The following is a 14,186-nucleotide window of genomic DNA, read 5'->3' as shown; positions in this document are numbered from 1 at the left end:
CTTTAGCAGCTGTGCTATTTCCTGATAACTTTTCCCCTACCCTTGGAAAGCATTTTTTTTCTTCATCCTTTAGCCATAATTTTATATGATGTAAAAGTCTCAGTGAGTTCCATTGTTCGACAGAGAGGGAATAGTTTTGTTTCTTTCGCTTTTATTGCTGTGTCATATAACAAGCAGACTGGAAAGTATGTACAGCACAAATAGTCAAGATCACAAATAATTACAAAAGGAAAACTGGTGTGGTAGATACTGAGATCACACGCTGGAAACTTGCCAGCACCCAGAAGCCCCCATTTATCCCTTCCCAACCCCAACCTCACCATCCCCCAAAAGACCGTCCCCCAAAGGCAACTGCCATTTGGACTTTTGTGATAATTTCCTTTTCTTTACACTTCTGTTACTTTTGTATATGGGGGTGTGCAACCTCAAACAATATAGTTTAATTTTGCCTGTTTTTAAACTTTATATAATTGAATCATACCAAATGTACTCTTGTATTATGTCTCACCTCTTCTGTTCAGTATTATCGTTGTGAGATTCATCCATGTTTTTGGGGTGTAGCTACAGTTCATTTACTTTCATTGCTATGTAGTGTTGCGTTATATAAGTACTCAAGTGGTAAGAAGGCTTATCCATTGATTTCACTATTTATTGATGGAACTGGACGTGTTCCCAGTCTTAAGCCACTATGAACAATTCTGCCGGGAACATTTTTGTACTGGTGCAAGGGTACGTGACTTTCTCAAGGGTGGCCAGGAGTCCGTTTACTGGATCATGGGAGTATGAATCTTCAACTCTCCTAAATACTGCCAACTCTGTTTCCAAAGTTCTTGTCCCAGCAAAATGTACAAGAGATTTCAGTGTGCCATTTCCTGATCAACAGAATTGTATCTAGAAGGAGGGGGGCTGCAGGTCAGCACAGCCCTTGTGTGTTTGTGTGTGTGTGTGTGTTTGTGTATGTGTGTTTGTGTGTGTGTGTGTGTGTGTGTGTGTGTGTGTTTGTGTGGTCACTCAAGGTAATTGCACTTGAAAGAAGGCTGCTCTGTCAACATCCGCCATGGGCCCCTGGGAATGTTGGTGAAGATAGAAGCTTCCCAGCTGAATTTTGCTGATGCTCAGAAAAGAGCACAGAAGAAGGCCTTGGGGAGCTGCCCCAGTTTCCCCACTAGGGTTGTGTGCTCACCAGCACTCACATTGTCAGGCTTTGTCATTTTTGTTGAGCTGGGTGGTGGTGTCTTCCTATGGCTTTATTTGCACTTCTCTGATTACTAGTAAGATTGAGTTCTTTTTACATGTTTCCTAGCCATTTGGACTTCTTTTTTTAATTTAAATTCAATTAATTAACATACAGTATATTATTAGTTTCAGAGGTAGAGATCAGTGATTCATCAGTCTTACATAATACCCAGTGCTCATTACATCACATGCCCACCTTAATGTCCATCACCCAGTGGACTTCTTCTTTTTGAAATGTCTATTCAAGCCTTTGCCTATTTTTCTATTTTTCTTATTGATTTATAGGAATTCTTTACATATTCTGGACACTAGTCCTTTGTCAGTTACATGTGTGAAAGAGATCGTATTTTCTTGCTGTTTGCCACTGATATAGTCATGTAACTGAGGATCTATGTATAAACTTTCTTTTGCATTTTATATAATTTATTTTTTGTATTTATTATTAGAGGATAGTTGGCACACAATGTTATATTACTTTCAGATGCACAAAATAGTGATTTGACAATTCTATAAATTACTCACTGCTCACCCTGGTAAGTGCAGTTACCATCTGTCACCACATAACATAATTGTAATATTATTGACTATATTCCCTATGCTCTACTTTTCATCTCCATGACTTACTTATTTTATAACTGGACATTTGTACCTCTTCATTCCCTACACCTATTTTGCCCTTCCCCACACCCCTTTCCCCTCTGGCAACCACCAGTTTGTTCTCTGTTGAGTCTGTTTTTGTTTTTTGTTTGTCCATTTGTTTTGTTTTTTTAGGTTCCACATCTAAGTGAAATCATACGGTATTTGTCTTTCTTTGTCTGACATATTTCACTTAGCATAATGCCCTCTAGCTCCATTCATGCTGTCGCCAATAGCAAGATCTCATCTTTTTTATGGCCGAGTAAATTCTAGTGCATGTGTGTGTGTGTGTGTGTGTGTGTGTGTGTGTGTGTGTACCACTTCCTTATCCATTCATCTACTGGTGGACACTTAGGTTGCTTCCGTATCTTGGCAATTGTAAATAATGCTGTAATAAACATAAGGGTGTAATAAACACAGAACTAATGTTTTCATTTTCTCTGGGTAAATACCCAAAAGTGGAATTGCTGGATCATACGGTATTTCTATTTTTAATTTTTTGAGGAACCGCCATACTGTTTTCCACAGTGGCTGCACAAAGGGTTCCTTTTTCTCCATATCCTCACCAACACTTGTTATTTCTTGTCTTTTTGATACGAGCCATTCTGACAGGTGTGAGGTGAGATCTCACTGTGGTTTTGATTTGCATTTCTCTGATAATTAGTGATGTTGAGCATCTTTTCATATGTCTGTTGGCCATCTGTAAGTCTTCTTTGGAAAAATGTCTGTTCAGGTCCCCTACCCATTTTTAATCAGATTATTTGTTTTTTTCTGGTGTTGAGTTATAGAAGTTCCTTATATATTTGGATATTAACCCCTTATTGGATGTATCACTTGCAAATATCTTCTCCCACTCAGTAGGTTGTCTTTTCATTTTGTTGATGGTTTCCTTTGCTGTGCAAAAGCTGTTTATTTTGGTGTAGTCCCAGTAGATTAGTTTTGCTTTTGTTTTCCTTGCCTGAGGAAACATATTTATAAATATGTTTCAAAGGTTGATGTCAAGTGTTTACTGCCTATGCTTTCTTTTGGGAGTTTTATAGTTTTAGGTCTTATATTTAAGTCTTGAATCCATTTTGAATTTTATTTTTGTGTATGGTGTAAGAAAGTGGTCCAGTTTCATTGTTTTGCATGTAGCTGTCCAATTCTCTTAACACCACTTATTATAAAAACTATCTTTTCCCCATTGTATATTCTTGCCTTATTTTTCACAGATTAATTGACCATAAAATTATGAGTTTATCTCTGGGCTCTCTATTCTGTTCTGTTGATGTATGTGTCTATTTTTGTGCCAGTACCATACTGTTTTGATTACTGTAACTTTGTACTATATCTTGAAACCTGGGATTGTGATGCCTCCAGCTTTGTTCTTCTTTTTCAAGATTGCTTTGGCTATTCAGGGTCTTTTGTGGTTCCATACAAATTTTCAGATTATTTGTTCTAGTTCTGTAAAAAATACTGTTGGCATTTTGATTGGGATTACATTGAATCTGTAGATTGCTTTGCATAGAAAGTTCATTTTAACAATATTAATCCTTCTAATCCATGAGCATGGTATATCTTTCTATTGGTTTGTGTCATCTTTAATTTCTTTCATCAACGTTTTATAGTTTTCAGAGTACAGATCTTTTTTTTTTTTAAAGATTTTATTTATTTATTTGAGACAGAGAGAATGAGAGAGAGAGAGCACATGAGAGGGGAGAGGGTCAGAGGGAGAAGCAGGCTCCTTGCTGAGCAGGGAGCCCGATGCGGGACTCAATCCAGGGACTCCAGGATCATGACCTGAGCCGAAGGCAGTCGCTTAACCAACTGAACCACCCAGGCGCCCCAGAGTACAGATCTTTTACCTCTTTGGTTAAATTTATTCCTAGATATTTTATTCTTTTTGGTACAATTATAAATGGGATTGTTTTCTTAATTACTCTTTATGCTACTTCATTATTAGTATGTAGAGATACAACAGATTTCTGTTTATTAACTTTGTATCCTGTGACTTTCTAAATTCATTTATTAGATTTATTCCTGTAACTGAATACCTATGTATAAACCTTTAAACAAATTTATAATGAATCTTTTTTATTTTAATTTTTTTAATTTTTAATTTTTTTTTATGATGAGGTGTACTCTTAATCCCCATCACCTATTTCACCCATCCCACAATCCCCCTCCCCTCTGGTAACCATCAGTTTGTTTTCTACAGTTAAGAGTCTGTTTTCTTGGTTTCTCTCCCTCTCTCTTTTTTTTCCTTTCCTTGATTTGTTTCTTAAATTCCACATATGAGTGAAATCATATGCTATTTGTCTTTCTCTGACTTATTTTACTTAGCATTATACTCTCTAGCTCCATCCATGTTGTTGCAAATGGCAAGATTTCATTCTTTCTTATGACTGAATAGTATTCCATTGCATATATATATATATATCTTCTTTATCCATTCATCTATTGATGGACACTTGGGCTGCTTCCATAGTTTGGCTATTGTAAATAATGCTGCTATAAACATAGGGGTGCACGTATCCCTTTGAATTAGTGTTTTTGTGTTTTGGGGGTAAATACCCAGTCATGCGACTCCTGGATCATGGGATAGTTTTATTTTAAATTTTTTTGAGGAACCCCCATACCGTTTTCCACAGTGCTTGCACCAGTTTGCATTCCCATCAACAATGCAATAGGGTTCCTTTTTCTCCACATCCTTGCCAATCCTTGATGTTTTTTGTCTTTTTAATTTTAGCCATTCTGACAGGTGTGAGGTGATATCTTATTGTAGTTTTGAGATAATGAATCTTCTTGGTTCAAATACAATGTTAAAGGACTTTTGTTGGTGGAATTTACTTTAAATTTACTCTTAAGGGCTATAAGAAAGATCATATTGTGTGTAATTATGCATTTAAATGGAAAATCAATTTAATAGATTTATGATTCCATTATTTTTTGTAGATTGTGGCTTTTGAAAATAACCTAGTACAGTATTTTGTCAGTTTTCTATTACTGGCTTATCCATACATTCTAACACTTACTTTGTACATTGCATTTTTCATTTTTCTGTACAACACTGCAAGCTACTACTAAGTACAAATCAAAGTGAAATATAAAAGGAAAAGTTTTAACAGAGTAGTAAGTGTTAATGATCAGAAGAAAAGTTAGTAAGTATGGTTGACTGTTAGCTGTAACTAACACTTTTTCTGGCCCATTTGGAAGTGTAGAAATAGAGATATAATTTCCTTTAAAAAAATAATCCCTTTTGTAAAGAAAGATACATATTCATTCACAAAATGAAACAAAATGGAAAAGAACAAAAGAAAGGAAAAGTCACTCCAAATTCTACCACCCAGGGATCATCATCATTGTGGGTGTTTTATTGAGCATGCTTCCAGTCATTTCTGTATTCTGTACAGACACAGATGATTATGTGATCTAACAAAGAGACCAGACGCTAGACATCACCATTTCGCTGGGCAGGTAAAAAAAAAAAAAAAAAAAAGCTGTAGTACACCAGGTAGAGCAACCCGCAGGGAACCTGCTGCTACTCCTTCCTCACCTTTTCCTTGCACTTCCAAGAGAAGTACAGAAAGAGAGGAGAGGAAAGGGGAACGTGATTATCTCTATTTCTGCTTTGCCAAACCACTGAGAAAAGGCTTAGAATTAAGCACGCCATTGGGGCAGGTTCCAGAAAAAGGGACCTTGGGGACACTATATGAAGGAGTTAGTATTTCCCAAAGTGCATTTCACAGGGTGTGAAAAGGTACATGACAGTGTGTCCTGTGGTAAGAAGGTGTGGGAAGTGCTGGGGTTAGCCAAGTCTGACAAGTTTCTTCACTGCGGGACTCTCTGCTTCTGCTGCATCTCCTGGATGGGGAAGGGGGAGGCAGGCGGTGGTTCCCAGACATTTCCGTACAGAAGCCTTTGCTCATGGAGAGTCACCCAAGTCCAGTTCTCTTGGAAAACTTGGGGAAACGCTTATTTGACTCTAGGATATTATACTTCAAAGTTAGTATATATAATTTTTTAAAATGCAAACCTTTTTGGGGCGCCTGGGTGGCTCAGTCGTTAAGCGTCTGCCTTTGGCTCAGGTCATGGTCCTGGAGTCCTGGGATCGAGTCCCACATCGGGTCCCTGCTCGGCAGGAAGCCTGCTTCTCCCTCTCCCACTCCCCCCTGCTTGTGTTCCCTCTCTCGCTGTGTCTCTCTCTGTCAAATAAATAAATAAAATCTTTAAAAAACTTAAAAAAAAATGCAAACCTTTTTCTCCTGATTACAAAAATAATACATATTCATTGTAGAAAATTTGGTAGTTAAAGGTATTGTGAACACAAATGAAATCCCTCTAATTGCACCATTGGAGATGGCCAGCATTTGGCATATTTTAGTGTGTTTTCTTCCAGACCTGTATGCGTGTGTGTGTGTGTGTGTGTGTATGTGTGGTGTGTAAGAGTATACCGAGCCTTGCTATGCACTTTTTTTTGTTCTTGGATAAAGAACATTTTATTCATTAGAGGAAAATCTTTTCTCCATGATGGAGTGCATTTGGAGGTTTTTCCAAAAATATTGCTTTATGAAACCTTGTTGATTTTGGAATAATTTTAGATTTTTTTTGTAAAGATGGTATAGAGAATTCTCAGACACCCTTGACTCGGCCTCCCCTAATGTTAACACTGTCTAGAGTTTTGTGTCAGTTTTTTCTATCTATAAATTTTCTTCTAACTCTGCATGAAGTTTCTGGTTTTCAGTTGGATAAAACATGCCCTCTTTTCTGCTGTCTTTCTAGGTTACTATAACAATAGTACCAAAGTGGCTGTGAAAACCCTAAAACCAGGCACTATGTCTGTGCAAGCTTTCCTGGAGGAAGCCAACCTCATGAAGACCCTTCAACACGACAAGCTGGTGAGGCTCTATGCCGTGGTCACCAGAGAGGAGCCTATCTACATTATCACTGAGTACATGGCCAAGGGTGAGTGTGCCCCCCAGACACAGGGCTTTTGAAAGACTTCAAACTTCAAAAGTAAAACGTTTATTTTTTTAAAAGATTTTTATTTATTTATTTGAGAGAGAGAGAGAGAGATCATGAACAGGGGAGGGGTAGAGGGAGAAGCAGACTCCCTACTACGCAGGGAGCCCAATGGAGCTCAATCCCAGAACCCTGGGATCCCGACCTGAGCCAAATGCAGACACTTAACCGACTGAAGCACCCAGGCACCCCAAAGTAAAGCGTTTAAATGTTCACAGAATGTTCCAATAGTTTTAATTCCAAAACAGCATGCTCACTACTGAAAAATCAGAACACATGGGGAAACAGAACATTTTTGTAAACCACCTCACCAGAAATATTTTGTGTATTATCTGTATTATAGAAATAATGTATAATCTTTCTATTTTCTCTGCATTTGTCTTCATATTCATATTAGCCATATGAATCACACGCAGTACATAGAAGGTCCCTAATAAATATTTGTCCAAAAAATACATATTTCAAAGAAGAGTATTTTTGTTATATCTTTAAAACGGCAGTTCTCAAAATCCTAAAATGCATTCATTTTCCTCTCTAGCATTATCTAAGCGTTCAGGGTGTCACTTTAAAATGTGAACATTTTTAAAACTGTTGGAGGTTACATTCCTCTGTCATCAGAATCACTGAGGAAGAGGTATCCAGCAAACATGTTTTCTCCGGCCGATATTACCTTCAGATAACAGGGTTTGAATTACTACCCTTCTTCCTCCACGTCAGTTAGAGATACTAACAAACTGCCAAATGGTTCTTTAAAAATCTTTAGAAGGAATGAAGGAAGAAAAGAAAGAAACATAAACAATAATAGCGAATTGAGAATCCTGCATCATGGAGCTCATAGTGTGATGTCACAACTGAGGAGATTAGAAAGATGAATATTACATTTTCTTGTTTAATATATGTAAATATTTCAAAATAGCAGTCACTCAGAGTCCTTTCAAAAAAAAGACGTTTAAAAACAAAAATAAAAAAACAACAAAACTAACCCCTGTGGCTTAGGTTGCTCTAACCCAGAAACCAGGCTCCGGATCAGACACTTTGTAGTTGAGTAAATCCTTGTTGAATTAAGCAACTAGTCGTATTTGGATCATAAATGTAAATATGAGTTTCTCCTCATAACAATACTTAGCCTTTATTGAGTACTTACTATATACCAGATTGTTTTTGATGCTTTCCCTGCGTGATCTCCCTTAATCTTCTTAGCAATCGGAGGGCTAAGTACCATTGTTCTGTGTTGACGATGAAGTAGCAGAACATTTATTGAGCACTACTGCCCGCCAAGCACCGTGGCACGTGCTTTAAATCTGTCCACACGAGGCCTCTGATAATAGCTAGTAGGACATGCCCTCTTTACAGGGACTAAGACATAATGGGTAAGCAACTTGCCTGAGGGTGACACTTTAAGTTCTAGGAGAAAAAGCAGGTCTTGTTTTAGAGATGAAGCCGTAGGAAGTAGGAGGGTTTATTGACACACTTTCTCATTGAGCACCTACAGCTTGCACTGACTTCTGTGCTTTTGCTGGACACAGAGAGCAGCGAGCCTAGCCCAGTGCCTGCTCCAGGCAGGCCTGCTATGAGGACCTGCTGGTTTCTGTCTCTGAGCAGCTCTGAAGATCAGGCAGCTGCAGTAAGTGGATTGTGGTGGCAGGTGCAAAGTGCTCTGAAACGCATAGCTAGAAAAACAGTGTCCACCGTCACCCTTTCTTACCTGGCCCACACGCCACGTTTCACATCAGGTCAAAGGTAACAGGTTAGAGGGGACTGCGTTTGACCAACTTCAGAAAAAGGCACTCTGGCCATACAGAATTGTAAAGGCCATCATTCTGTGCGTTCCCTTGCTAATAGTAAGGATCGTTTGACTTTTGTTTGGATTTTGAAAGGAAATGTGCGATTCCAAACTAAATGTGCGATTCCAAACATTTTGTTTGTGTGTTTGAACTACACTCACTGGTTCCTCCTCTACCAACAGGCAGTTTGCTGGATTTCCTGAAGAGCGATGAAGGGGGCAAAGTGCTGCTTCCAAAGCTAATTGACTTTTCTGCCCAGGTGAAGTATTAAAAATCCAGGGTCCATGTAAGTTCTCGAAGACCTCCCTGCGTCAGCGTCATGATGTTCCAGGGAGAAAGCGTTTGTGTTGGATGTTTCCCAGTAGTGGTTCTGAGAAAAAGGCCTTCCAAAGTGCACTTCCTTGGAGACAGTGATGGGTGTTTCACACTGAAGGAGTGTGTGCGTATGTTCAGGTCTGACTTGAATGTCATCTTCCCTAAAACAAGGCAGCCTCTTATACTTATGTTCACGCCTGCACCAGCTAGAGAGACAATGAGGCGGAAGGGGTCACTTTGCGCTCCATTTTGGAGACTCAATCCTGAGTGTTCTGAGCACAGCACATTCTAAATGATGCACATGTGGTATTTAAGTTACCAACCTAAGGTACAGGTGCTTTTAAGTCCTTAGTATTCTTGAAAACAGAGGAACTATCTTCTTTTCCTTATTTACCCCCTTCCAATCCTTCTCGTTAGATACATCTTTAGGGTTCTAAGAAATATTCATTTATAATATTTCTAGTACTAGCCTAGAAGTTGCAAGTTTGTTTAGTTTGGAATTGCACATTTCCTGAAGTGCGTTTAAGGGCAGAAGAAAGCCAGTGATGTACCTGGTGTGTCAAGGAAATGCGCGTTTGAATGATGCTAGCTACTGACTGTTAATAGTCCAATTGTATCTGTTAGTCATTTTCAGTAATTTGCTTGTTTTGTTTCTTGATACTGGCCATGGTAATCCATGTCGGGAAGGCCATGTGCCAGAAAGCCTAGAGTAGCCCAAGGGACTTCCAGAGGTTCCGAGAAAGGGTCGCCTTTATGATCTTCATTTCTTACTCCCGTTTCTTCCCTCAGACCCTCTTTAAGTTGGGAAATTGATAAGGCCTTCTTGGGAAGATGAGATCAAAGGAATGAATTAGTATGCAGGTAAAGTCCTTCAAGAGAGGATCAGAACACATATTCAACAGTAGAGTATCGTGGGCAGAGTTGGGGTTCAACATCCGAAGACTGGCGTGTGTCGTGGCTCGTGGCTCTGACCCGATAGCCATAACCACTCAGGAAGTCTTTTGCCTCTTTGGGTTGGTTTATTCACCCATCAAATGGGAATGGTAATTCCAGTTTTCAGGAGATGTTGTTGGGGGTCTAATCTAATCACAGACTGGCATGGACACAAGCACTTCAGAGCCTCTTGGTGGAAGCTGAGGGAATCTTGGGGATGACCATCCCCATCATTCTGGTAAAGGTGTGTGATGAAGTCACCCAGCTCAGCCCCCATCTCATCCACCCAAACTGGGCAAGCTTTAGTAGATTCCTTGTCTGAGTAAGAAATTCAAAGGTGATCTGGAACCCCAGCATCTAACGTGGAATGAAGTGAGATTGCTGTGGTAGCACTGGGGAAAGGGAAAGAGCCCAACGGCCCTGACTTTACTCAAACTCTCTACACTGGCCCCTGCGAGGATCTATGGACTCCAAGCGTTCCAGGACCATAGTTTGAAAACCACTGCTCTGCAGCAAGAGGAATGATTACTTGGTTGGATGCAGCTCTAGATCCTATGTAGATAAGGAGTCAGAAAACAGAGAAAGCAGACGTTGATAAACTTGTGTCACACTTGACATTGATAAAGAAGACCCTTGATTGGGGCGGTGAGTTAGGCATCCCCTATGGATGAGACACTTGGGGAGTGTAGCGAAGGTTTGTTGTACCCAGGGGTGTGAAGGGAAGGGGGCTGACAGGGAAAAGTGGGCCATGCGCCTGGAGACCTGAGTGGTCATAGTTCAAGTGCAGCTGAGGTCTGATCTATGTGTACCTACAGTTCTATAGGGTTATATAAGGTCTACAGTTATATGGAAATTATGCACATCAGGATGTGTACCATACCTGGAGAAGGACTTTAATTTGTCACATGGGTATTTTTTATTTGATTTTGCATGCCTGACCTTATAAAGCTTTATCTCGACATATTCAAAGTTTTTAAGGTCCAACTCGGGGTCTCTGTATCTATTCTTTAACTTTCTACCTTACTACTATTGCTAAAAAAGGTAACTTTTTCTAACTTACGAATGAGTCGGGGAAAAAAGTTGCTTTCTAAAACTTTGTAGTTTGCAAGGGAAATTATCCCAAAGCATGAAATTGACCATGACTTTCAAATTGTAGGTTCCAGGTGGCTTCAGTTGACTCCCCTGTCAATTGTGATGGGACTGAGCACTGCCTCCCCCCCCCCCCCCCCCCCCGCCGTGGCAGGAGGGGCTCGGGATAATCAAGGCCACCACCAAACCAGTGTTCCAAATCCACCTCCTGCCAGATAAGCTCTTGTTTTCCTGCCAGGGTCTCTTTCCCAGCAGTGGCCACTGGGTAGAACAGGGGGGACATCCAGTCTGAGTCCATGGAGGGTGAAGTGACAGTGGGAGAGTCAGCAGGTCAGCACCACCCAGGATGTCAATAAGCATGTGGTTCTTCACAAAATTCATTTTTTTTTTTTTTTTTTGCAACTAAAAAGGATCTCCTTTTGAGTCCATTTTTGTTCCTGGTGCAAACCTCACCCAGACTCTTCCCCAATCCTTCCCTCAAGGTGGACCTCCTGAGACCCCACGTTGCCCCACCTTTGATTACTATCTGCTTCATGTGTTTGTGACTTTTCTTGTTATGATATTGATAACACGAGAAGAGGGCCTGAACCTTGGCAAGAAGGAGTGGGGCCTGCACGCCTGAAATCATGTCCCTTATACATCGGCTTTCTGTTGACCACAACTGATGCGCATTCCCACCGCAATATTGTCATTTCCCTCTGTGACCAGTACTACCAACACTCCTCCGAAATGATCTCTCTATACAGAAAGTCATCTCTGCATTTTTTCCCCTTTTTCTCTCCGTCATGTGCCACCAGTTAACTCCATCACTTCTCCCTAATGGATAAGATGAGAATAATAAATACTAATAACGCTGGCCCAGGGTGATAGAGGATACCTGGTGCCCACATACTGGAATAATCCATCCTCTCTATACCTTCTTCCACTTGACTCTTTAGAGTGGACATAGGGTAAAGCAGAAGATTTGTATAAGTCCATATTTGAACTCTAAACTAAACAACAAGCAGGCTGTAGTTTGTTCTTTCTTCTGTTAGCATTGTCAGTAACATCAAAGAGCACAAGAGGATATAATTAAACTCAGCTGTTTTTCACAATGAGGGGTGGAGAGTAGAAAGAAACCAGCTTACTTAATCTCAGCCCCAGAAGGATGAGGGAACCGGGACAGGGGGCGGGTGAGGGACAGCACTGGGACTTTTCCCACAGCCTCTCATCAGCCTCTTCTTCCCTCTCCCCACGACCTACTTCCCCAAGCTCTGCTTTCCCCTCACCATCCTCCCCTTACACCAGTCGGGACAGGAAGTGGGTGAGTGCACACAACCTCTCGGTTCATGTGAGAGCTGATTTCATCACTTCCTGTCTCGGGATGAGTCCTAAAAAGCTCTTCTGAACCCAAATGCAATTCACTCCGTGCAACCTGTCTCTCAGCTCACTCGCCTCCCTCGGCATTTAATGGAGAGGAAGAAATTCCAACTAAAGTAGCTCTACCAGTGCTTTCCCTCTGGTATGAAATGAAGCGATGTTGTGCTCTTTGTGCTAAAATAGGAAAATTAGCCCTTTGCGGAGTAAGTTTGATACTTTTCAGAGCAGAGAGACCTTTGCCTCCTGCAAGAGAAGAAAAATGAACTTGAAAAAGCAGGGGGTTAAAATCTGTGGGAATTCCCTTCAAGGGAAGTGGAAGTGGAATCGTAGACTTGTACAACTGAGGGGACAGAAGTGGGAAATTCACAATTGCAAGATGGCGGTCAGAGAAATCATCTTGTCATTCAGGCCAAGTGAACCAAAGCATCTCTTGCTCTTTGGTGGCAACATCACTGAAGGGCAAAAATTACCAAAAATGAAATGGACAATTGTGTGTGAGTAAAACTGCAATAGAAACAGAAAAGTCAGTTTTTGTTACAGTCGTGACAAGTACCCTTTCTCTAACTCCTTCCAGTTGATAAAACACTTCTACGTCCATTATCTAATTTGAGCCCAACTACCGTGACAGCATTTATATCTTTATTTACTACATTTTCCAAATGAGGAGGTGACCTTGGGTTTATCTAAGCTTACAGAGCTAGTGGCTGGAATTGCTGGACTCGGTCCTGGGTTTTCTGACTTTAGATAACTTGTTCTTTCCTCTGCACTGTCTCACACTTGCATTCCAAGGTCAGAGTTGCTCCTAAGATCGTTTTGTACCTGATACCGTGCTGATAATGCATTTTTACCCCTCAGTGGGTTTTGCTTATCAGAATTAGAGATATATAGCTTCCCCCCCCCAAAAAAATCTCTATTCACAAACAGATCTTTCTTTCACATAGTGATTATGCTCAACTGTATTTTGCCCCCTACGTTACATTTAAGACACATTTTAAGTTGGAATTTGGTAAACTGAGGAAGGCCGGAAATCTCCGTCTGTGTAATTCTCAACCTTTTTGAGTAGGAAGGCCACTTGCCATCAGAGCTTTTAAAGTTCCCCCTCATTATAGTATATGCTGACTGAGAAAACAAGACATAGACTGGGAATCCCTTGCAATAACTCTAGGTTGGGACCCACCAGTCTGTTGGTGGTAAATGAGTGTCTGGAAGGAATTTGCTGCAGAAGTTTGTAGAGTATTTGCCAATACCATCAGGTAATGTGTTTGCTCATTCTACCTCTTTGTAAAGAACCTAAAAGGTAAGTTAGGTTCTCATTCTGCAGCTCATGGCTACCCTTCCTCCCTGCTTCCCCCACCGTAATATAATGAAGCAACAACTTTATTTTCCAAACCTTTATTAATCAACCCCTGATTGATAGTGTTGGCCCATTTAATTTACTTAAACTGGAGGAAGAATTGCGTGGAGATAATGAATCAGATCCAATGGCAAGGGAAAGCCTCGGGTTGCAGACTTGGTTCGCCCCTCATCCAGGAGGCCACATCTCCTTTCCACTCCATATTTGGTCTCACTTCTTCACCCCGGAATTCTCATGCATGACTCCGTATTGAGGCCCCACGTTGCCAATTCTTCTTCCAAGCACAGAAGCCTCCTCAGAGGGGGAAAAGGCCAGCATGGAAGAGATAATTAATTAATTCTACAAAATAATCCGAGCGGCACGCTGCACTGGCTGAGGGGGCATGGTCGTTACCCAGGAGGCATTACTAAGGAGCCATGGCTTAGAATGTAAATCCCAATATAAAATATGGAGATGGTGGCTAGCTTTTTGTACAGAAT

The 14,186-nt window shown here is 40.6% G+C and overlaps 1 protein-coding gene across 3 annotated transcripts in view; it reads left to right on the top strand.

Moving 5' to 3' along the window:
* LYN (LYN proto-oncogene, Src family tyrosine kinase) overlaps positions 1 to 14,186 on the top strand; it is a 114,924-nt gene that overhangs the window by 70,326 nt on the left and 30,412 nt on the right. For all 3 annotated transcript variants that reach the window (XM_036106088.2, XM_036106090.2, XM_036106089.2), the window contains exons 9-10: positions 6,634 to 6,816; positions 8,840 to 8,916. In XM_036106088.2, the coding sequence (XP_035961981.1) occupies positions 6,634 to 6,816; positions 8,840 to 8,916 (260 nt within the window). The remainder of the gene's footprint in view (positions 1 to 6,633; positions 6,817 to 8,839; positions 8,917 to 14,186) is intronic.

This window comes from Halichoerus grypus, chromosome 5 (assembly GCF_964656455.1).
Source record: "Halichoerus grypus chromosome 5, mHalGry1.hap1.1, whole genome shotgun sequence".
Taxonomy (NCBI): Eukaryota; Metazoa; Chordata; class Mammalia; order Carnivora; family Phocidae; genus Halichoerus; species Halichoerus grypus.
Note: the sequence above shows the minus strand (reverse complement) of the source record. Positions and strands in the feature narration are given on the sequence as shown.